General features: G+C 35.8%; 1 protein-coding gene across 1 annotated transcript in view; it reads right to left on the bottom strand.

The window, feature by feature from the left end:
• Positions 1 to 26,117, bottom strand: part of LRP1B (LDL receptor related protein 1B) — a 1,721,287-nt gene that overhangs the window by 26,236 nt on the left and 1,668,934 nt on the right. The window contains exons 85-86 of the mRNA XM_079782447.1: positions 22,474 to 22,648; positions 18,072 to 18,176 (exon numbers count right to left, since the gene is read on the bottom strand). Coding sequence (XP_079638573.1) covers positions 18,072 to 18,176; positions 22,474 to 22,648 — 280 coding nt within the window. The remainder of the gene's footprint in view (positions 1 to 18,071; positions 18,177 to 22,473; positions 22,649 to 26,117) is intronic.

Genomic DNA, 26,117 nt, shown 5'->3' with positions numbered 1-26,117 from the left:
TGAAATAAAATGGATTGTTTAAAGTGATTTGTTTTTGGAGATAAGGAGAAGTATAAAAGAAAAGATGAAATCTAGTTTGCCAAGAAATTATCCATAAAAGGAGGTGTTAAAATTGGGTGATTTAAGTTAGAAATGTTTAAACATAAAATTCTGTGCAGGTTACTTGAGCAGAAATGGCCACTGAAGTGTGGAATGATGACTGAATAAATATAAAAAAGTGAAATCTCTAGTAATGGAAACCTTTTACCATCTAGATACTTCCCAAGAAATTTTATTAAAAGCAGATCGGAAAGGTATAAGTGTTTTTTAGAGTGAGTAGAAAATTTCTACTTAACTGAATACATTACATGCATCAACTGAAAGGAAAAAGGAACAATCGTAAAATTAGTATTAAGTAATCTGGTGGATGTAATTGAAGACATAAAAGTAGGCCATTACACTAGAAACAGTGGTTACAATTTTATAGTTAAAGGTGAGAAGAAAAACTGAATATATGCTGCAATATGAGTAGAAAGCTCTATCTACATGGTGCCAAGATGAATGGCCAATTCCAAAATTGGCTTAAAAACATACCAAACCATGATGGGAAGGTGGTGGTGAAAATCTCCATGCTTAGCGCCAGTCAGATAGATAACTACTTTGCAACCTGAATATTTTATATTTTAGCACCAAATAGAAGTAAATGATAAAGAATTTGAAAGCTTTTCCTATTTCTCAGGGCTGCAGCGGTGCCGGGTGGTGAAATCTAGAACATATTATAATGGGAGTGTCTGGCATATCCAATTCCATTCATTCATTCATTTATTCTTCATTATATAAAATCAGATGGATGGTCACATTCTAGCAACTTGGGCATGTAAAAATGTTACATCTTCAATGATATAAATTGTGTACTCTTTAGTTCTTGTTCCATGCTTCTGCCAATTAAGAAATGCTTATTTTTCCCCCATTACAACAATTCTAAAGGTGCTTGTCTGATGGGAACTTTGACATGGAAATCTGTTGACTGATCTAGTTTTCTTGACTTGTCCCTGAATTGGGATATGAGAGCAAGAAATAAACCTTTATTGTTAAAAGCATCTGAAATCTGTGGTTGTTTTTACAACAGTAAAATATGGGAAAGCTTATATATTTCTAGGAACTTATCTATTTCTTCTAGGTTATGGATTTGGTGTCATAGCGTCTTTCATAGTATTCTAGTATGATCCTTTGTATATCTGTGATGTCTGTGGTAACTTTTTCTCTTTTATTTCTGATTTTGTTTTATATGAATCTTTTTTTTTCTCAGTGAGTCTAACAAGGGGTTTGTCCGTTTTATTAATCTTTGTAAAGAACCAGCTCTTTGTTGTTAATTTTTTTATTAGTCTTTTTGTTCTTTATTCTGTTCAGTTCTCCTCGAATTTTTATTATTTCATTTCTTCGCTGCTTTGGGTTGCATTTGTTCTTTTTTTTTTGTCCTTCAAAATGTGATGTTAGGTTGTTTACTGGGGATGTTTCTTGTTTCTTTAGATAGGCCTGTAATGATATAAACTTCCCTCTTATCACTGCTTTCCCTGGATCATAGAACTTTTGATATTGTCACATTGTCATCCTCATTTGTCTCCATATATATTTTGATCTCACCTTTAATTTCTTCTTTCACGTAGTCTTTTCTTAGTAGTGTGTTGTTTAATCTCTACATAATTGTGGGTTCCTTTACTTCATTTTTCAGTTGATTTATAATTTCAAAACATTGTAGTCAGAGAATATATGCTTGGTATAAATTCAATCTTCTTGAATTTGTTGAAGCTAGTTTTGTGACCCAACATATGGTCTATGCCTGAGAATGCTCCATGTGCACTGGATGATATATAAACTTCCTAGACTTAATGTATAATGTGTAACCTTCCTAGACTGAATCATGAAGAAATGGAAAAATCTAAATAGACTGGTAATCACTGAAGAAATTAAAACAACTATCAAAAACCTCTCCCCAAATGAAAGTCCAGGATCAGATGGCTTCACAAGTGAATTCTACCAAACATTCAAATAAGATTTGATACCTATCCTTCTCAAACTCTTCCAAAAAACTGAAGAAGAGGCAGCACTTTCTAACATATTTTATGAGTCCAACATAACCCTGATACCAAAACCTGGCAAGAATAACACTAGAAAACTATAGACCAATATCTCTGATGAATACAGATGCAAAAATCTTAAACAAAATACTAGCAAATCAAATACAACAATACATTAAAAAATAATAAACTATGATCAAGTGGGGTTTATTGCAGGGGCACAAGAATGGTTTAACATAAGCAAATCAATTAATGTAATGTACCACATTAACAAAACAAGGGATAAAAATCATATGATCTTATCAATAGATGCAGTAAAAGCATTTGATAATATACAACATCTATTTATGATTAAAACACTCAGTAAAATGACTATAGAAGGAAAGTACCTCAATATAATAAAGACCATAGATGATAAACCCTCAGCTAATATCACACCCAATGATGAAAAACCTAAAACTTTTCCACTAAAATCAGGAACAAGACAAGGATGCTCACTCTCACCACCCTTATTTAGAAGTTTTGGAAGTCTTAGCCAGAGCAATAAGGCAAGAAGAGAAATAAATAAAAGTCATCCAAATTGGGAAAAAAGAAGTAAAGTGTCACATTTTGCAGATGACATGATTCTGTATATAGAAAACCCTTAAGACTTCACCAAAGACCTATTGGAAACAATAAACAAATACAGTAAAGCAACAGGATACAGAATCAATGTACAGAAATCCATCGCTTTCCTATATACTAACATTCATTATTGAAACTTCAGAAAAAGAAGTAAAATATTTATTTTGCAATCACAACCAAAAGAATACAATACCTTGGAATAAACTTAACAAAAGATGTGAAGGACCTATATACTGAAAACTAGAAGCACTATTAAAAGAAATTGAAAAAGACACAGTAAAATAGAAAAAAAAATATTCCATGTTCATGGATTGGAAGAATCAACATAGTCAAAAGGCCATATTATCCAAAGCAATATACAGATTTAATGCAATACCTATCAAAATCCCAGTGCCATTCTTTAAAGAAATAAGAACAAAAAATTGTCAGATTTGTATGGAACCACAAAGACATCAAATAGCCAAAGCAATCCTGTGAAGAAAGAACAAAGCTGGAGGTATCACACTATCTGGATTCAAATTATACTGCAGAGCTACAATAATAAAAACAGCATGGTATTGACAGAAGAAAAAACACACAGTTCAATGGAACAGATTTGAGACCCCAGAAATAAAACCACAAGTATATGGGCAGGTAATTTTTGACAAAGGAGCCAAGAAAAAAAGACTCTTCAATAAATGGTGTTTGGAGAATTGGAAAGTCACATGCAAAAGAATAAAACTAGATTATAGCTTGGCCTCTTGTACAAATATTATTTAAAAACTAGAGGCCCAATGCATGAAATCCATGCAAGAGTAGACCTTCCTTCCCCCAGCTACCGGCACCAGCTTCCCTCTGGCACCCAGGATCCGGGCTTCCCTCCGGCCGCAGACAGGTACCCGGGACCTGGGCTTCCCTCTGGCCCCAGCTTCAACCAGAAGGACATCTGGGCTAATTAGCATATTACCCTTCTATTATTATAGATGGGTCAAAGACTTAAATATAAGATCTGACACAATAAAGTACAAAGAAGAAAATGTAGGTACTAAGCTTATGGAACTTGGTTGTAGAGAATATTTTATGAATTTGACCCAAAAGATAAGGGAAGTAAAGGCAAAAATAAATTAATGTACTATATCAACCTAAAAAGCCTCTGCATAGCAAAAGAAACCAACAACAAAATAAAAAGGCAAGATACCTAATGGGAGCTGTTATTTGCAAACCACAGCTCTGACAAGGGGTTAATATCCAGAATATATAAAGAACTCATACAACTCAACACCAAGTAAACAGACAATCCAATTAAAAAATGGGCAGAGGATCTGAACAGACACCTGTCCCAAGAAGACATACAAACAAGCCAACAGATATGTGAAAAGATGTTCAACCTCACTGACTATTAGGACAATTCAAACCAAAACTACAATGCGATTCCAGGTCACACCTGTTAGAATAGCTATTATCAACAAGACAAGCAATAACAAGTGTTAGGGACGTTGCAGAGAAAAAGGGTCAAAGACTTAAATATAAGTCTTTCACTGCTGGTGGGAATGTAAACAGGTCCAGACACTATGGAAACAATATGGAGGCTCCTTAAAAAATTAGAGAATTGCCCTAACTGGTTTGACTCAGTGGATAGAGCACTGGCCTGCGGACTGAAGGGTCCCAGGTTTGATTCCGGTCAAGGGCATGTACCTTGGTGGCGGGCACATCCCCAGTAGGGAGTGTGCAGGATGCAGCTGATCTATGTTTCTCTCTCATCAATGTTTCTAACTATCTAGCCCTCTCCCTTCCTCTCTGTAAAAAATCAACAAAATATATTTTTTAAAAAATTAGAGAATAGAATTACCATATGACCCAGCAATCCCTCTTCTGGGTATCTATCCAAAAACTTTAAAACATTTATTTGCAAAGACATATGCACCCCTATGTTCATTGCAGCATTATTTACAGAGGCCAAGACATGGAGACAAGTGTCTTTTGATAGAGGATTGGATAAAGATGTGGTACATATATACAATTAATACTATTTAGCCACAAGAAAAGATGAAATACTGCTATTGGAGACAGCATGGGTCGATCGTGAGACTATTATGCTAAGCAAAATAAGTCAGTCAGGAAAGGTAAGAACCACATGATTTCACTCATATGTGGGATATAAAGCTTGCACTCATAGACACAGACAAAAGTAGAATGGATATCAGAGGGAAGGGGGTGTGGGGATAGTAAAGGTTAAAGGGGCACAAATATATGGTGATGAGAGATGATTTCACTGTGGGTGGGAGATACACAATGCAATATACAGATCATGTATCATAGAAATGTACCATTGAAATCTATATGAACCAATGTCACCACAATAAACTTAATTAAAAATATGGGAAAGCAGTTTAATAAAGGGGAAATTTTTAAATTGTTAAAGAAGTAACAATTACACTCATGAAAATAATATGTATTTATATTGTGTTTGGTTTCTTTGGTCATTCTGATTTGCTGCTTATAGATCAAGAACAGGCCCCCAAATCAAGGGAAAATAATGTGAATATATCAAATTTTCCTAACAATAGCTGACCAATGTATAACTCTGTGATAACTGTTCTTCGTTAGGCAGTGTCACTTATAATCTCAAAGCACAAACTGGACTTTAAACTGGTCCAGGAAAATGTGACATCTCTGTTTTGATTTTCTCTCCATGGTATGACCAGCCATGAATTTGACCCAAAAGGTAAGGGAAGTAAAGGCAAAAGTAAATGAAAGCTAGAGCAAGATACAACTTATTGCCTGGGATCATCAAGGACAGATATTGATGTGACAGGTTTCCGTGGCCTTACTGCTCCAAAAGAGATGCACATTTCATATTTTGCAGAAAACAAATAAGGGACATGCAGTGACCTGGCCCTTGAAATGTGGACAGGACAGGCTGCTAAAGTTGAATTGCTCGATACCCCTGCTGCAAACTTGTATCTGCTTAAAATCACTCAGGACAACTCCCTCGGGCTCTTCCCAGATATTCTCTATGGGCGACAAGGTCCCTGGTCCACATGCCGGAGTGCGGCAGCTCAGCCTGACAGCAAACACCCGGTTTCCTTTCTGCTAACACCAATATTTTGAGAAGCCACTGCCTTATTTAGCTGTTTTAATATAGGATAATAACTCCTACCTTTTTAAAATTGTGACAGAAACAGAATTCATTATCTTCCCGAAAGTTCCAACAAAGGCTTCTGTGGTACCTGTACATTTCCTTGAATGTTTCTCACCCTAAGGACTTATGCTGAACTTTTAATAAAATAATTAGATGGGAACAATCACAAAACCAAGGAAAAGAACACAATGCCTAATACCCATCACTCTCTTAATGAATGTCCCTTCGGTACTTAGGAATTCACTTTGTATCCTGCGTTTTAAGAAGCTTCTTCAGAAATGTTTCAAAAGCTAATTCTCCTGTGTGTTTTCTAGGGTAATGCAGTCCTTCCTTTCTGTGGCATCCCTTATAGGACTTTACTTATTGTAGCTCTCTTCCCAGTCACGTGACCATGGCTATCAATGAACTCCTAACTTTTTACTTAGGCCATATTTCACCTCGCTTTTATTAACAGGAACTTTAAAAACAAACAAAACAACAACAACAACAACAACAACAACAACACTTTATTTTTCTTCTTCAAATTCCCAGACACTAAATTATACCAGAGTCTTAGAATGTTATATTTGGTCTATTACAGGGCTTTAAGATGTTACTTTTTTTTAACATGTTAAAGACAATACTCTATGTTCTTACATATGTTACAAGTGTTAATCATCAAAACAATCTTAGGAAGAACACTCTTAGTATTGCCACAACAAGGTGACAAAAGAGGCGAAAGAAGAAAAACTAAACAAACAAACGGTAACCCCAAGATATAATGTTCTCTATCACTTATATCTTCTTTGTGCACTATTTACTAACAAACAACTCTTGTTTACTTATTTATTTTTAAATATATTTTTATTGATTTCAGAGAGGAAGGGAGAGGGAGACAGAATCATCAATGATGAGAGAGAATCTTTGATCAGCTGCCTGCCTCCTGCACATTGGGTATCGAGCCCACAACCTGGGCATGTGCCCGGACTGGGAACCGAACTGTGACGTCCTGGTTCATAGGTCAATGGTCAATCACTCAGCCACATGGGCCGGGCACTAACTCTTAAAGAGCCATTTTTTAAATTGAAAACAACAACTTTGTTCTTTGTTACATGGCACACTGGGGTTCATTTTAAAGTTTACTTTTCAAACCTATGGCTTTTTGTTCCAGCTTAGCACCATACCACCCAGACCTCTCTAAAACATTCATATGACTGTGATACTTCATATTTTAAAGTTACTAGTGTCTTCCTACTGCTTAAGAATAGATTTCAGATTCCTAGCTAAGCATTCTGTGCCCCTTGGAATTTATTCACCATCAATACTCCTTTACGAGCACCATTTATCCCATAGCCCTCAAATCCCCAGGACCCCGGCCATATTCCTTCTCGCTCATCTGTTTTCCTCAAATAGAATCAGAGGCCCTCAAGGCAAGAGCTCTACCTTCCTTTCCTCTTATTTTCTATCCATTTTTCGGATATAGTTCCATAGTAAAATCACAAATAGACAAACAAAAGGCAAGTGGAAGAGATAAAAAATGAATAAGATGAAGTTTTTCTAAAAAGTTATGATGGTAAATTAAGCCCATTTGGGTCTTTATCTAGAGAGATATTTTACCTGAGTTTAGAACATTCAGAAAACACATGGTGGTAGTTTTAGAAGGTGTCACAGAGATGATAAAAAAAATTATAATAAGATAAATCCCTTTTCTATTTTGTTTGACTTGGGGATTTTGGAAATTAATTAACAAAGAGGTGTGGTATGACAAAGAGGACAAAAAGATGACCACATCAGAGGCTATCAGATCTCACAATCCAATACAGGCTCCAAGATGTTACTTTTACCAACAGTTAAAAACGTATTACATGCAGAATACATGCTAGCTGTGGGGGCAAAATAGATGAACCAGACATAACCTCCTACTTGAAGTAATTTACAGTATGACAGAAAGAAACAGACATGTAAGTTTAAAGGAGTAGAACAGGCAACATTCCCAGACTAATTTCATAAAAATATGTTTCATGTCCAGATGAGAGGTAAATTCTAGCCATAAAATATGACATATCATAGAGTAATATAAAAATATAAACACAGACAGTGTAGGGATGATCAGGAAAAGTTATTTTGTGGAAAACCATCCCCCCCAAAAATAAAATAAACAAAAGACAGAGTCCTGTACAAATCTAACCAAATGAAAAAGAAAAAAAATAGATTGGGGGAAAATATAAGTTATTTAAAGCTTTTGCTTGAAATTAAGAAGTAAAATATAAAACAAGCAATGCCCTCTTGCTTTGGACTACATGAAGAATTGTTCTTGCTTTGGGCAAGAAGCAATAATATATCCTGTAAGAAATGTGTTGGAATTTTGCCACATTGCCATTTTCAAACAGTGAGTGACTAAATTGATATAAGAAACAATGTAATATCAAAGTAAGACCTTTTTGGTTCTCCCTTTTTAGATTATACAAATGACCCTAAAAACCTACTTTTTCTTTTCTCTTTAAAAGAGAATGTGAGGTATAGAAAAAAACAATTTTTAAAATGTATTACTCAAATTCTACTAATAACAGATATCATCAAACTTTAAGCTATACAAGTCAAATATTTACCTCTGTTTTGTTCACTGATATGTCTTTCAGTGACTAGAATGTTGTCTGGTATATAGTAGATGTTCAATAAATATTTTTGACGAATAAATATGAGAACAGAATATTGGCAGTATTCTTGTTATCTAAAAGGGCAAAGGATGAACAAATGAAAGGACAGACACCTGGAATTCTAGTTCTTGTAGAATGTGGACCAAATAGACAGGGGTTATAATAAGAAATAGGCTAACAGGTTTATTATCTTTCTTGAAGTTAAGCATAAATAGGTTACTTACATACCTAGATATACCCTGGTATATTATTTGAAGTATCAGGAAAATAAAGTATAAAAGCATAGATAAAAATTAAACATAAGTGTTTGTGAGCTGAAAATTTTATGATTAGCTCATTAGTTACCATATAGTGTTAATAACAGATTTTCTGTTAGTCTTAATTCTGTGGCCAATGGTAGTCTTTATCTTCTCAGTGTCTTCATAGGTATTTTAGAGGGATTTGGGGCAAATGTGTATCTGGGGTTGTGACTGTGACCCAATTTTAAACCAGTTTCTAAACAAAAACTTAGTTGGGGTGCAAATTTTAATACAGTGCACTTTACAGGCTTGTATTTACAGGCTTGTTCACTAATACAGGCTTGTATTAGTGAACAATTATTCCAAACTTATGACTTTACTCACAAGGAAAATATTACACAAAGAGATGATAACTTGCCCCAAATTATAGCTAGTTTGATTCATAAAGTCTATACATTTGGACCCAGTATTTCTACTTCTGGGTGTTAATCCTAGAAAACTAATGAGAAAAGTACAAAGATATTTACACACACAAGTTTTCACCCTTAAGAAAAAATAGTTAACACAAGGGACAAAAACAAAAACATATGCCTAATTATTGAATGAAATATAGCTAATTAAATAAAGCAAGGAAAATACAAACAATGGAAAAAATGGGCTACCATTAAGAATAAAAGCTCTCACTCTGGCTGGTTTGACTCAGTGGATACAGTGTCGGCCTGTGGACTGAAGGGTCCCAGGTTCGATTCCGGTCAAGGGCAAATGCCTGGGTTGTGGGCTTGATCCCTAGTAGGGACGGTGCAGGAGGCAGCCAATTAATGATTCTCTCTCATCATTGATATTTCTATCTTTCTCTCCCTCTCCCTTCCTCTCTGAAATCAATAAAAAATATATTTAAAGAATAAAAGCTCTCCATTAATAGGAAATGATTTTCATAATGTTCTGCAAAGTAAATAAACATAAAAGTATTTATTATGTGATCTCATTTTAGTGTAGAGTACTCTGCAAATGTATATTAGCATAAAGAAACTGAATGCATAGAAATCAAGTATTTAACTGGTTATTACTAGGACATGTGTAGATTTGAAAAGTTATCAGAATTACTCATTTTTATTTATAAAATAAATATCTATAGTCTAAAAAATAATGCCTTGAGGGAAATGTATGTAATATTGTCATTGAGGAGTTATTTTATTCTAGTCTGAGAAGTAATACTTTCCCTACTAAAGCTTGTCCAAATGAAGAAATTGTTGACTTTCGGAGAGTAGAGAACCCTGAGTGATTTATCAAAAAACAAAATAAAAAATCATAGTGTAAATAAAAGTCAGAAAAATACAGTGTGTACAAAAAGAAATATGGAGTTTTCAAATCTTTGCTATTCTAACTACAGTGCTAAGATCTTGGCTAAGAGCTGCTTGCCAAAGACAGGAGCTAGCATGTGAGATATCCAAGAGAACGTCAACAGTTACTTAAAATAAAATCATAAGAAAAGTATTAAGCCACCAAGACTGAAAAGTATATCATAGCTGTAATTCTGGAGCCACAGTTATGGTATGGAAAAATCTAACTATGCAGAAATAAAGGACATAGTGTCTGGCTCTAAACACAGGTTTTCAGATTAATCTTATATGTGCTCATATAACATTTCTTTCCTGTGGAAATTCTTACTTGTGCATATTAGAATCATCTTCTGAAAGAAGACACATCTAAGATTTTGAGAGGCCAACAGGCCACCAAAAAATAATTCGAGGAGTGAAGGAACCCAGGTAAACATGACTCCAAAACCCATGCACTGTCCACGCACTGTATCTCGCAGAGTCGACAGAACCTACTATCTGTCTCACTGACTTGGATGTGGCGATCCCAGCCAATAAAGGGATCCCTCCGGTACTGTCAATACAGGAGAGCCATGCGAGCAGAATCAGGATTGGAATCTTCGTTCAAAAACCAGACAACAGAAGGAAAAATTCTAGAGGGAGGAATCCCTGATCACCTAATTGTCCTTTACTATATTTTTCTCATGAGTCCTTAAGCAATGGTCATTTGTGCCCAGAAGTTTATTAATACATGGTGTTTGTGTGTTGTGTGTGTGTGTGTGTTTGTGTGTGTTAATTTTATGTGACAACTTAACTGGGTTAAAGGATGACCAGGTAGCTGGTAAAACATTAATTCTAGGTATGTCTGTAAAAGGTGTCCATGGAAGAGATTAGCATTTGAATCTATAGATTGAGTAGAGAAGATCACCCTCACCTATGAGGGTGGACACTATACAATCCATTGAGGGTCTGAATAGAGGACAAAGGCAGAGGAAAGGCACATTCACTCTCCCTGCTTGAGCTAAGATATCATCTTCTCCTGCCCTCAGCATCAACACTCCTGGGTCTTGGACTGTTGCACTCAGATTTACACTATCAGTTCCTTTAGTTCTGACACCTTCACATTTGAACTGAATTCTCCAGCTTGCAGACAGTAGATTGAGGGACTTTTAGGCCTCCATAATTGTATGAGACAGTTCTTATAATAAATCAATCTCCCCCTCTTTAAATGTATATGGAGTTTGGTTCTGTTTGTGTGAAGATACCTGATATGATATATAAAATAATATATAAGTATATACATTATATATTATAAATATATTTTTCTCACTAAATCAAATAATTCTCTCTTGAAAAACTAGTTAAGTTCAAGTCAATTAATATTTACTACTGACCTGCCTCATGCCACATACAAAGTTTTAATCCCTGAGTTGCAACTATTGAGATAATAAGAGTTAAATAGGAAAAAGTAAGAAGAGGCATTTCGGTTTAGTGAGCTCTTTGAGCAAAGACACCTAACTGTGGAATGGTTCTGCAGTTATGTGCCAAGGCTGTGAATAAGTATGGTAATAATGTTAAGAGACACAGGGTAGAAACAAATATCCATTATCGGAGGGTAAAATACTGTGAATGTTGCTGAAAGGTAATGCTGTTAAGGTGGTTCTATGCTTTAGAGAAACTTAAATATGATATAAATGAAAGTCTGACCCTAGGTAGAAATCTTAGAAATAGGAAGACACAGTTAACTTGATATCGAGTTCAACAGTTCTTCATAGTATTAATAAATTCGATGTCTCACAACAAAAACTATTGGACACTACAAACATTGCCAAATAACACTTATTAGACTTTTTTAAATGTGTGTTTAACATTAGTCAATATATCTACATTAATACAAATCAAAACTCTCTCCAAATAAACATGAAAAAATAAAAAACAAAATTTTTCCCCTAAGGCTCTTTTGGAGTTTTATTTTTCTATCATACATAGTAGTAAGTGAAAATGGCCATCAAGATACAAAAATGAAGGCTTCCAAAGAACAAACTATTCCTTAATTAGAAGAATACAATAATAAAATTTCTATGTGAAAAAAAATCTATAAAGTATTCAGATCTACCTCCATAGATCTGAATACTTTATAGACTACTCCAAAGTGTACAAGTTCTGTGATATTTAAATAGTTTTTTTATTATATTGATAAAAGAAAAATTTATTAACAACAAAACTATATCTTATCTCTTAAAGAAATATTTTCCCCATAAAGGCTTTTAGATAAAATAGTATACACTAGCTTTTCACATAAGATACATGATTATTACCAATTGAAATCTGAGGATCAAATCTGTTTCCTAAAATTTACCCATATAAGGAGAATCAACCATGAGAAAGATAATCTGAGGGTTTAATGCTATCTTAGATAAATAATTTGTACATTGTACATGATCATACACTTTTTATTCAATTTTATTTTATATATTTTAGTACCAGATAAATTATAAACATCATAAAGCTAGAAAACATTTTCATATTCTAGAAAAACACAAACATAAAATCTGTGTCTGAACCATTTCTACATCCTGCATAGTCCCTTAACAGTGGCCCTTAATGAATAATAAAAGAAAAGTCCACTTGAATACTTAACTTTCTCGTTGTAAATATATCTCCTCCTGGATCCCGCTTTTCCTTGAAGTTAGCATTGTTTTTCCTGCATGTAGCCAAACATTCAGAAAGAAATCTACATTCTTCTCTACTTCCTTACTTTTTAGTTACCCAACTACCATCTGGTTTCTATCATATAGGGCTTTCAAGACATGCCCCATAATAGCCATCTAATTGCAAAATCCGGTAAACCGTCCATAATTGTTATTCTCTCTAATTCTCTGGAGTTGATATTCTTTGATGCTCTCTACTCTTTTGACTTTGAGGAATCTACTCTTTGATAATTACCCTGCACTTTCTATTTACTTTGTTGATTTGTCCATATCTTTTTTTCTCCTCATCATAATATGCCATACAGCCTGTGTTCTATTCTCAACAATCTTCATCTTTTCCTTTCAGATCTGTTCTCTGGTTGTGTCAGTCCTCTTTCAAGAAATGTGTTCAGTAATTAGCCCAATAAAACTAGTGCACTTTAAAAAAAAATACTGTGAAAATATCAGTTCATCTATAAAGTCTTTTTTTCTCTCAGATGATCTCTCTATTCAGTTGTTTTCCCATAACACTTTGGTGATATACTAGTATCCTATCTAATAAAGAGGGAATATGCTAATTGACCACCACACCCTCACAAAGATGGAAGCACCCACAGCCAATGAGGAAGGAATATGCTAATTGACTGTCACACTCTCAAAGATGGTGGTGCCCATAGCCACAAGATGGCGGTGCCCAGTTCCCTCAGCCCTGTCGGGGTGGCAGGCATGCAAAATGGACGGGCCCACCCCCAGGTGGGTCTGGCCACTCCACGTGCCTGCCTCTGGAGTCCCCCAGTCGCCTCAACCCCCCAGCTGCCCAGGGCTGGCCTGAGGCACAGGCAAGCTTTGTATGGCGGCTGCCCAGCCTCCCAGGGCCGCCCGAGGCTCAGGTAACCAGGGCTGGCTGAGGCTTGTGCTGCCGGCAGTGGCAGCAGCAGAGGTGTGAAGGGGGCATCACTTTCCCCTGATAGCCAGGTTGCCACCTGCCCCTGAGGGCTCCTGGACTGTGAGAGGGGGCAGGCCGGGCTGAGGGATGCCCCCTCCAGTGCATGAATTTTCATGCACTGGGCCTCTAGTATATTATAACAACTGTTAAATGGTATTTTAATTAAAAAAATTATCTAATCAGAATGAATATCAAATTCTTCAAAAGTAAAAATCACTTTAGGATTAGTACAGAATAAAAAAGGCAACACAGCGTAAGTGCTATAAGCAGGGCATGGACTTAAGAATCAAGCAGAGGTTTCAGGCACCCATCATACACATTAATAACTGTGTTATTATCAGTGAAATGGGTATAGCCATTATATAATAATAAAAATTACATAATATTCTAACTTTATACATAAAATGTGTAAAGTGCTTAACACAGTACTGTCACAAAGTATTTAATAAATCAGTTGAACTGTCAATCACTCCCCTTTCAAATTTACACAGGGTCTCACTCATCACAGGTTCCCAGTACATATTTGGTGAATGAATTAATGAATGCATGATAATAGAATGTAATTATCTCTTTTGTGCTTCTTTTAAGGTTTAAGTTGATTTGAGGAATTCAGTAAGCTTTACTTCTGCAATCAGAATAAGTTTTAGGGCATAGAAAACCAAGGCACAGACAAAATTTTCATAAAGCCAAATGCAAATACAGATGTAGACAGAGATACAGAAAATCAGAGGTGTTTGATCCAAGCCCCTCCAATTAGCATATTTTACTGACTGTGTTTATTAGATAAGCTGACTATGACCTTAGAAGGCCAGTTGCCCCTGATGCCACTTGGTAAGAGTATGATGTGGAAGAGAACAGTATTGTGGGCCACTATACCCAGGAGCGATATATTCTGGTGACATGGGCATCCTCTGAACAGGCCATGGTCCTGAGACCTACTTGTGGGGAGAAGGCAGGGTGAGCCTGAAATGTCATGTGTGCTTTGCCTGGGAATAGCAAGAGAGGAACAAGATAAAAGAAGGCTGGGCCCCAGAGCAGGCATTGCCAGTGTCCTAAAAATGAAGCAATGAAAGTACCTAATGCCTGGCCAAGGGTCACCCTGGATTTACTAACTAAAATATTCAGGAACTGATTGTCCTTTCCTTTAGTTGCAGTGCCAGGGTTCAGGCCCTCACCATTTTTCACCTGACGTGTTGCCATACCTTTTGATATGTGGTCCTCCCTGATCTCGAGGGATTTCCTCCACATGCCAACAAAGGTCTCCTTCAAAATCAAACTCCTTCAGCTCGAGCCTCTGCCTCAGATCTCTTTGGCTAATTATTCTTTTCAGGATCCTATGGAATCCCTTACTTTTGGCATAAATTGGATTCCAGTTTATCTTTCTAGTTTTATTGCCTCACATCCCTCCCTCTGCAACTCTAGAGTCATTCTTAATTCTAGCTATATTAAACCGTTCCTAGCCATTAAGTCTCCTACATGTGTCTTTGCTTATGTTATTCTTTTTCCCCCAGAATGTTCTTCCTGACCTCACTAAACTACATCAATTGCATGAACAAAAGGTTGCCTTCCCTGTAAAGTTTTCCATGTTCCCATTTCCCATTTTGAGTGAGTCACTTGCCCTGTTAAGATTCCACTGTCTTTTTTATTCCTGTGTTCACAATTACATTATTATAGATTAACTAGTGTTCCGGTGCACAAAATTCGTGCACATTAAAAGGGAATTAATTAGAGGAAATATTTTAATATCACTATTTGCCCTTTATCTATAATAAAAGTGTCAGAGATGAAAGAAAATTAGTAAAATGTATATGACAATCACCATCCTGTCAGAGTCTGGGGTGCGCTGCGGGACGCAGAGTCAAGTCCCCGCCCACTCTTGCTTGCCTCAAAATCGCAGGAGACCCAGACAGGCCAGCCCCACCCCTGTCGAGCCCCGCAAGGTAGGGGGCACAGCCTCAGGTCCGCCGGCCCAGCACTGGGTGGGGGGGCGCAGCCTCTGGTCCCCCTGTCAAGCCCCGCTGGGTGGGGGGGTGCAGCCTCAGGTCCCCTGGCCCTGGCACTGTGGGAGGGGGCGTGGCCTCAGGTCCCCTGGCCCCAGTGCCCGGGCAGGAGGCATGGCCTCAGGTCCCCCAGCCTGGCCTCAGGTCTCCCGGCCCCAGCGAGAGGGCGTGAGGGCATGATGATGATTTGCATATTAGCTCTTTATTATATAGGATTATATAGGATTAGTTGCTTTAAATTCTTAAACCCTCTAATTAGTGAATTCCTTGATGCCTAGGGTTAATTTCATTCATCTTCACTTATCAAGGATTGAGCACACTTTCAAGGTCTTATAAATATTTGCTGAAAAACTGGAGGAATTTACAGCAGAGGCAGGGCAAAGGTAGGACTAAAGAAGGGTTGTCTCTCTGTCTTCAACTGCATAAGCTGCTAAACTTGAGTATGAACTGAGAAATGAATCAATTTCTTGAAATAGTTTATGTACATTTCATAGACTAAAATTTAAAGTGGTATTTATGGATGTGTTTTATATAAAAATATTGGTTTAACATATTCAAATATCTTCCAGAAACAAATAATATCACATTTTCCTATGTGATTATTTTAATAACTTCCAATATTTCCCCAACTATTGTATAAAGAATCACATTTTCTTGAATAAAAATAGATATTTTTGAATAAAACTGCAGAGTTTTGGTAAGGAGACATCTGAATTTAAATACCATTGTGCTTTAAAACTATTGTTAAGTACTCTGAGACACTACCATGGGGCTAATTTTGGGTGCCTATCAGGGTTTCTACTTACAACATTGGGTCTTCAGGAGTGTGTCAGATACGATCCCACCTCTAAAGCTCAAATAAACGACTAAAAGATAACTTTCACTGTAATGAACGTTGATAGTTTCCTCAAAAGTGGTCCTTGAAATTTCTCAGAAGAAATGAGTTTGCTATGACAAACTGAATTGAGAAAGTCTCATTTCAACTATTTAGAAATAAAATTTCTAGAATTTTTACCAGGTACATTTTTTCTGCAAAGAAGTCTTACTGGTTAAGGTAAGATCATTTCCAATAAAATTTTGGGATACAAAATAATGTATTTTTTCATCAGCATCTGAAGTGAAAAGTCAGTTACTAAATAAAAACTACCACTCCAAATATAGTATAGAGTGACAGAGTCTAAAAATACCTGCTTCTATACTTCTCTAGTTAAAAGCACTAGTCTAACTAATATATTTTCATTAGACAGTTTCATGAACTTATCATTCCCTCATTACATTTTTAGGCTTTCTGACTATGGTGCATACAATTGTCGGTGAGCGAAGCACAGGTTAAGTGTGTACGACACAGATGAGCCCAGGGATTAAGTATACACTGAAATGCACGTGGATGTTCATGATTTAAGCCGATGGACTGTGGCCTGAAATGATGTCACACGAAGTGGAGCGGTAAGTGGAAGGTTAAACCTACTTGCATCTCGGCTCATTAAACGCAGTTAAAGTGCAAATCCCCTCATTCTGACAGTAGTGATCACAAGGGTTCTCTTTCTGGTCACAGCGCTGACTTTTAAACCCCACAGAGCATCTGCAGAATTTCAGTAAAATACAGCCAAATAAAGCATCTGACTTGGTATTTTTTGTTAATATGTTTCAAATTTACTTCATACAGAAAATGTGATTAAAACTGTTCTCAGGTATGCTCACTTCTCTCCCATACAAACTCATCACATGCTACTCTGACAAGGTGGGTACAGAACGCAGGCATGGGTCTTATGTGGGCATTGCCCTTCTGGTCAAGCAGGGATAAAGGAAAACTCAAAGTAGAGGACACGTAAGTTGAATAGTTTTATTTCAAGTTGTCCATTCTGGACCATTAGTTATTTGAGAGGAGGAAATATTAAATTCCAGATTTTCTTAAAGCAGAGAGTCTCCAATACTTTCCAAACATTTAGAAACCCAGCTTGGAGTTAATGTATTACAAAGGAGCAAGGCTTAATAGGTTTGCATAATACAACACTTTTAAAATGAATACAATTATCAAAAGCATTATACACGTGAAGTTATACCTGAAATTCTTTTGAAAAGAATGACCTTAAGTACTGAAGTATTCATTAATAGGATCATGTCTGGGTTTCACATATCTGAATAAAGTCAATAAAACTATAACATTTTCCCCTGACACTTCCAAGTTCAAAAATCTATGAATGTCTGAAATGGGTATGATGCTAAAATTTAAATGAGTTCTCCTTATGAAGTCACTAGCCAATTGATGAAGGAGGAGATTCTGCAGCACACGAGTCAATGAGGGAAAATACCTGATCAAAGGTGTCCATGAAATATTTATTTAAAATGTATTTCCCCCAAGAAAGGAGAACAATAGAGCAGGGATTCCATGTACAACCAAAGTCATACTATTAAAAGCCCACAAAGTTGTAAAATACTCACAGACACACAGGTACATTTGTCTCAGGGTCCAGCTGACACGTGCCACCATTGTAACAGTAGCCGTCACATAACTGACAGCTAGAGGCAATCTTTCCGTTGGTGCAGCTGCAACAACAAAGGAAAAGAAATCTCATCATCACTGGCATCGTTATTGTTTAAAGCTGACACAAATTCTCTGCACACGATAATATTCACCGTAGAGGAGTCAGGCAGGAGCTGGCCAAAAGTAAGTTTTCAGAAAGGCAGACTTGTTAAAGGCAAATATTTTTTAACAGAATAATGATAAAAATTATTATTTTGGTAATTTTCAAATTTTTAACCCATTTGCTTAATATAAAAATTTAATTTAGCTAGATATATGTGTGAAAAATATATACGCTAATTCCTATCACTTACACTTTGAGAAGATCTTATCATCAATATCTTATTCCCTTTTCCAATAACTATAATTTGGTGAGATCAGTGTGAATTATAAACCATATGATCATATACTCTGGAGGCAAATGCCTCATCTACTCCTTCTAATATGGAAATCTAGTCCAAATAATTATTAATGAGTTTTAGTTTTCATATTTTGTAAGAAAGCATAGGATTATGCTGTAGTCACATGTATCCCACTGTATTTCTTTGAATATGTATTGTAATTAATGTAAACCTTTTTATTCTAACAACAAAAACAAAACAAAACATGGAGCAGTCCATTGCAAAAATAAATAGTACTATTATAGGAACAATATGCAATATAGCAACAGAGTAATGAAATAACCTTACATGGAATACTTATGGAAATGATTCTAACATATGCCATATTTATTTACATGTCTGAGATAAGAATAAACTATGGCTATTGGTACAGGGGGAAAACAAGCATGATAATAATAGGAAAAACCAAATTTCTTATTTGCCATGTTATATTTTTAAATAAATAGATAAATACTATTAGGTTGGACATTAAAAATTGTTGGGGAAACAGAAAAAAAAACTGCATTTGCATTCCAAATTTCCAAGGGACCTCTTCTATAAGAAGTATGGTAGTAGAATTATCTAACCTGGGACCAAATAAGGACTATAACACGTCCTGCCAATATTTTGATTGTGAGATCATGTTAGTACTAGGTGCTAGGAAGCAATCAGTGATATCACAATAAATCTGGACATAACCTTGACAAAGAAATCAGGCTGCAATATCATCGACTGATCACTTTGATCCTTTCCCTAATGGATATCTATTACAGTACATCCATCAAAGGGCAATTGCCAATGATAGGGGAGATGTCTGAAATATTGGTTGGCAATCCTGTAGTTCATTTATTTTGTGCATATTTATTGGACTTCATGTGGTTGGTAGGGCAGCTAGAAATGGACTAAACTGCTTATAACTTTTTCCACATGCTTAATTTAAAGATATTGTTAAAGACATGAATTTTAAAATCACATTTCTTTTTAAGATGAACAGAAGCAATGAGTGAACTGGAGATATAAGAAAGTGGTTTAAAGTTTCTAAGGTTTGACAGAGACTGTCACATCCTTTATAATCTACGAAGGCATGCAAATACAAATTCAAACATATTCCGTGGTATAGGTGTCTGATGTGGTGAGTGGGTTGAGGAGGCTGTTCTTTGTCCTCCATGCCTACCCTCCTTAAAAATCAAAGAGCAGACAGTTAGTTTCTTGTTCTGTCAAAGGTATAACATCAAAGAGAAAAATAGCTCATTATGCATGAAGTGATTTTCCATAAAAAAGATAACTATACACCAAATATCAGCTTTTAAAACAAAAAAACACACATATTTATTCATTGCTCTTAAACTTCTGCTTCCACAAGTAATAAAAAGATGTTGCCTCTTTCTCCTAAAGGCTTTTTTTTTTTGAATTCTCAATTGAAGACAGAAATTTGTAGATATTTCAAATGCAAAACACAAATTATCCAAATCATTATAATGCATCAGAGTACAGTTCATCTTTTTTTAATCCTCACCTGAGCATATTTTCTCATTTTAGAGAAAGGGGAAGAGAGAAGGAAAGACAGAGAGAAATATTGATGTGAGAGAAACACATAGATTGATTGCCTCCTGAATACATCCCGACCTGGGCCCGGGCCAGGGAGGAGCCTGCAACCAAGGTACCTGCCCTTGACCAGAATTGAACCTGAGACCCTTCGGTCCATAGGCCGATACTCTATCCACTGAGTCAAACTGGCTAGGGCTAGTTCACATTTTTAATGCAAGTTTTTTTAATCATAATTTTGTTTATTAGAGACATATGTCACACATGCACACATAGTTTGTGATATATTTTCCAAAAGTTAATTAATAGTTGTCCAGTACACAAAAATAATTCCATAGTAATCAATATCAAAGGCATTGTGTAGACTATGGAATATTTTGATAAATTCTTCATCAACATTTACTTAGATTTCCAGAGGAGAAAAAAATATTCAGTTAGCTCCATGTTATCTCTATGCTCATTATACTTGACAGAGTATCTATTCTAATTGACAGCTCATAGGCTGCACATTAGAAACACACCTATTAGGAATCACAAGCATACATGGCAGCTTGAATTTACGTTAACTCGGTTGTGATTCTGTTTTGGTATCAGTTCTTTACATCTGAAACAAATTCCAATATCACTGTAAACTTCATTTCCTGCTAAGATGAAGCATATCATAGAAATGCAAACAAACTTGTCTAATAATTTCAGCATACCCAAAGTCCTGTTTGGCATGTACGTTTTATGGTCTATCTAATAAATCAAGTATTATACTCCTATTTTTAAACTTGCACTATCTACTCATTGTTACCAACTATTATTTACCTACTTTTACATATATTTTTCCAAAAAAAGATCTTTTAAGAGTCAAGAGCTATAAGGTTGAACCTCAATAGCCTACTGGGGTTATAAGGCTCATGTTTTTAGGTCAGCAAAGCCACGTTTCCCTGGAGAGCAGGTAGCACTGATGCCCCCGGAGCCCTGCCTTCCTCTCATGGAACTTGCCCACGTAACAGAAACAGAGCGTGTGTCTCTGCCTGAGACGTTCTAAGGTAAACTAAGTGGGAACCTGGCTCACAGCCTGCCTTAGGTGAGGGCCATGATTCCCTGCGAGGATGAAATGGGTTGTAAAGAGGACTCTACAGCGCATTCCTGAGATGGGGCCCTGGACAGGAAGGAAGACATATGCCCACTAATTGAAATAGAGCTCTGTCAGGCTGAAGTCTCAGCACAAAGAACTGACAAGCTTAATAAGTAAACACGATTTTGGCAGTTTACATGAAAATGCATTTTGCTTTTATGTACTTACCAAAGGCACAAATTTGTAATTAGTCATATTTTCAATTACTTTACTTTAAAAAAAGATATAAGGTACTTCCAAATGAACCAATTAGAGGGTTTCAGTAAATGACATTCATGATGATAACACAAATCATATTTAGAGTAAATTCTAAAATGAGAGTAAATAAAAGAGAAAAATGTTGATGCTGTAGGTAATAAAATTTTATTGGGCCTTGCTTGGCAGAGCACCGTAACTCAGGGCTGGCGCCCTCGCACAGCTGTGGCGGCGGAAGCTGTGGCGGGAACACTCACCGCCTGCTTTTCTGTCTCATATCATCATTTATTAGGCTCCTAAGCAAGGCAAGTGGTAGAGTCCAGTGTTTTAAAAGTTCTTCTTTTAAAAGGTTGTTGAAAGAAGTTTGGAGTGAGGATTGACCTCTAACCTCAGTGGCATAAACTCGTTTCATGATAGAGACTGAATGACATTACCCTTTAGCTGCGATGATCTGTTTTTTATTCACTTGACCTTGAAGCCAAAGGGCAAAAGATAATGTAACCAAAGTGTAACTTGGACATTTTTGTTTTAGTTGCTCCCTAGGAAACATTATTCCTTTTCCTTATTTTTATGTTCAAAGTAAAAAAAACAAGCAAACAACAAAAATAAAACAACCCACAAAAACATGTAAAGTGTGTTTCCATTAGATAGGTCCTTTGTTTCTCCCCCAAAAGTATTGTTTTATGACAACAGAGAGCCAATACTCACTGTAGAGGATAATAATGAAACAATTAAAAGCCTGAGCTATCCTAATTCAGAAATATTACATATAGCTTTCTGAAGGTATGTTGCATTTCACTGTTTCTTGCTTACTATTATAAATATTATATATAGGGAATGATCTGACCATATCATTACATGATTAATATTCATGTTCCCAAGATGTGCATAATAGGTGTTGAATGGTTTGGATTTAATTTAAATGAACTGAACTTTATCTCCAGCAAAAAAGGATGCAATAGTCACAATATTTTAGAATAAAAAGAATTTACATTGTTTTTTTACAGTTTTTTGCTGGACTGCTAAACCCTTTGGGTTCAAATATTTTACTAAGTTAAGCAGATGTCCACTTACTTGCAAGATATATCATCACTGTCTTTATTTATAACGCAGTGACCCCCATGGCATCTTATACATTTGTCAACCTCACATTTTGGTCCTTCATAGCGTGTTGGACAGACACAGTCAACGCTTCCGTCATTCCCAATAGTACAGGATTCAGAATTCACACAGTAGTGGTGACACACATCTACAAAGAATGCACAACAGAAAAATAAAATTATATTACAAGACATTTTTCTTCAGTCACAATAAATGTGTCCATGTCATGTAATATTTAAAGTCGGTTGATCAATATGTAGATTAATTTATAAAAAAGCTTATAATCACATGTAACTAGAAATTTCTAATAATGCTATTGATTTGCTTCCTCTTTTTGCCTGAGTTGGGTATCATTTCAGCTAGCTAAGGGGAAATAGGTTCTATGGATATAACGCTAGCTGACAAACCCTTTGGTTTCGGAATTTTAAAGTTTAAGTCAACAGGTTCCTTAGCTTTTCTTCTGGGGAGCAATATTAGTGTTCTTCTGAAATGAGCAGAAATGCTCAAGCTGTCTTAGATGTACCACTTTTCATCCAGAGAACAGGGTGTTGTATGGTGACTTGGGAACTCCTACCTCCGCACCAGGCCTTGGTGTGATGGAAAGAAGCCCCCTCGACACATGCCAGAACAGGTCCAAGTATTTTCTAATACCTGGGCCGGTGAGTAGATTGTGCCTCTGATGAGACTCCAAGGGAAAAGTGGCCTGGGAAACTGGCTGATCGGTCACAGGTGGGAAAGGATAACCTTAAGTCTAGTCTATTGTCCCCTCCGAGGTGAGAACATGACCTGCCCATCAGTCAGAGGGAAAGCCTCCCTGGAGTCTGAGCTCTTTGCTTTGAAGGAAGTTCCTTAGTGAGCATTACAGACAATTTTCTCAACTACAAAGGAAGACGTCCTCAAATATTTATTTCTATACCTCTTTTTTTATACCTCCTGAACATGAGTAATAAAAACGAAGATCATTTCGTGTGATAGCCACACTAATTCTGTAATTAGACATTCAGCCTCCGTCTTTTGAAAAGCAGACATGTCTATATGTATGTTTATGAACATATTATAATTGACAACATTCAAAATGTTGACTTTCACAATAGAAATAATATTAAGCAAAGTAAATGATTAAACTGATACCAGAGTTTGGATTTGGAAACAGCGATTTCCTTTTAGCTATCTAAATGTGAAGCAATGTGAAATGAGATTAGCTGAGATAAAAATCACAATTTACAAACTTTAACCTGCTCTAAGAGAATTATAGTGGATGAGACAAATTAAAACATAATTTATTATTCTCATGTTTGTATATTTATTTAGTCCTTTATTAAATCAGACAGAAATTAAATTTATTGACAGACTTGCTTCATATTTATGGAAATTTATTTCATGCAATCTCATGCTTTCTACTGCATTATGCCAAGTACCCACATTGATATTCAACGCTTATAAGAGTCTATACTTAACATGAGTTTTAGCTATACTCAAGAAGAGTTATATATTCAAAAGTGAAAGACTTGGAGATCTAAAAGTTAAATCTGTTTATTTGTACACATCATACATCTGTTTGCATTTAAGAAGAATGTATTAGCAGCAACCTATATGATCATCTAGTACTGTCTCCCATTCATGCAAAATTCTCTAAAGAACAATCATTGGTCAGATTTCTAGATAACTCTTATTTACTAGTAGAAGAGTTTAAAACTCCCCCAGTTGCTTTACATTTCATTACTTGGTCTTGGGTCAGCTGTCTATTGGAACACAGAAGTTGGCTAATGTATCTTCCCAAATCTTCATATAATGTGCTTTTTCAGAAGTTTACAAAATGGTATTTCATCAGAATCATGTAGAGGACTTATTTGTAAGCAAAAATTTCAGTGCCTTTCCCTATCTCCCACCACCGCCCACACCTAGATTCTAATTCATAAATCTGAGATGGGGCCCAGGTGATTTCCATGGGGCAGATATTGGGGAACGAGAATTTGGGAACTGGAGAGTGTAAGAAGTGATGATATGGAGGTAATATTACAGTAATATTACAGAGGAACTACATTCTCTAATAGTTACACATGATTTGAATTTCACTGAAATAGATTATTTCTTGACTAACTTTGTGAGCCCTAATTAAATGTAATTTTAAATCTAAAATCTTGAACCTCTTTGTTTTTGTAACCACATTGCTGAGAAAACCTGAGAAACATTCTGAGGGTTGATGATTGTCCTGCACCACACTGTAGCAAGGAATAGTTTGCACCTGCCTACAGTGCTAAAGGGCTACGATAAAAACTTATCTACAACTCACCAATTATAAGTAATTTTGCTACATATATTAAATCTGTTTTAGAGTGATCTTTAAAAGATGTGAAAATATACCCAACTCATAACTAATCAGGGAAATAAAAATTAAAACTTCAAAAAATACCATTGCACACCCACCAAATTGACCACAAATAACAGAAACTCTCATATATTGCTAGTGGGAACATAAATTGGTTCAACCAATGTGAAAAACAGTTTAGAGTATTTACTAACTTTGAATATGCCAACATCTTATGACCTAGCATTTCTACTTTTAATATATAGCCAAGAAAAAAGTATACATATGTGCACATAAACTTGTACATAATGTGCACAGCAATCTGTTTAGAACTATCCAAAAACTAAAAATAATCCAAATGTTATCACAAGAAAGATGGATAAACTGTGGTTCACTCATACAATGGAATAAAAATATAGATAGACAAATAGATAGATTGATAGATGGATGATAGATGAAACATGAATGAGTCACACAAGAATAATACTGGAAGAAAAAACTGGACACAAAAATAATAATATACTACTTTTTATTTATATACAGTTCAAGAGGCAAAACTAATCTATGGTTTTAGAAATAAAAAAGGAGATATAATTGGGAAAAGAAAAGGGGAGGTAAATAGAAGTGGTAGACTAAAGGAAGACAGGTTAGAAGATCGCATAGGTGATAGGCGACATTTCATTGGAGGGGAAGGAATAGGGAAGGGATTGAAGACAGAAGAGAGGAATGGGAGATTGAAAAGAGTCTAGCCAGACTGGCCAGTAAGTGGCAGCAAGAACAGTCTATGGAAAGAAAATTTATGGAAAGGAAAGCTGGTGGGACAACATTGTTGATTCCCATTTTGAACATGAGTAATTTAACCATGAGAATAACATGGAAGCGGTGGATCCATAATAGATTATTTGCTGGGGCAGGCATGTATTTAATTGGATACAGGGAGCTTAGGAACAGTAAAAAAAGTACAAGAGAGGACGTCAGCACTCAGAGAGCAGATGATCCAATTGAAAGGCTAAGACAAGGAAAAAACAAGAAACGAAAATTGATCTGAATAATGTCCACTATGCCAAGAACCAGTGTATTTTACTACCAACAAAACTTCCTTCTTGTGGGACATTCTATCTCATAAATTTTGAGCATTTCCTCTCCCTGAATAGCATAACAATTGAGATGTCCTGCATATAAAAAGAAGGAGCTATAGTGAAATGTAATTAATCTGTGCAAAGAAAATAGAAATTACCATTAAATTATATAATAACACTTTATATTCACAATATAAAAATTATTATAACCTCTATAGGATAATTACACT

The sequence above is a fragment of the Cnephaeus nilssonii genome (genome assembly GCF_951640355.1).
Source record: "Cnephaeus nilssonii genome assembly, chromosome: 10".
Lineage (NCBI taxonomy): Eukaryota > Metazoa > Chordata > Mammalia > Chiroptera > Vespertilionidae > Cnephaeus > Cnephaeus nilssonii.
This window is presented reverse-complemented; position numbering and strand designations above follow the sequence as displayed.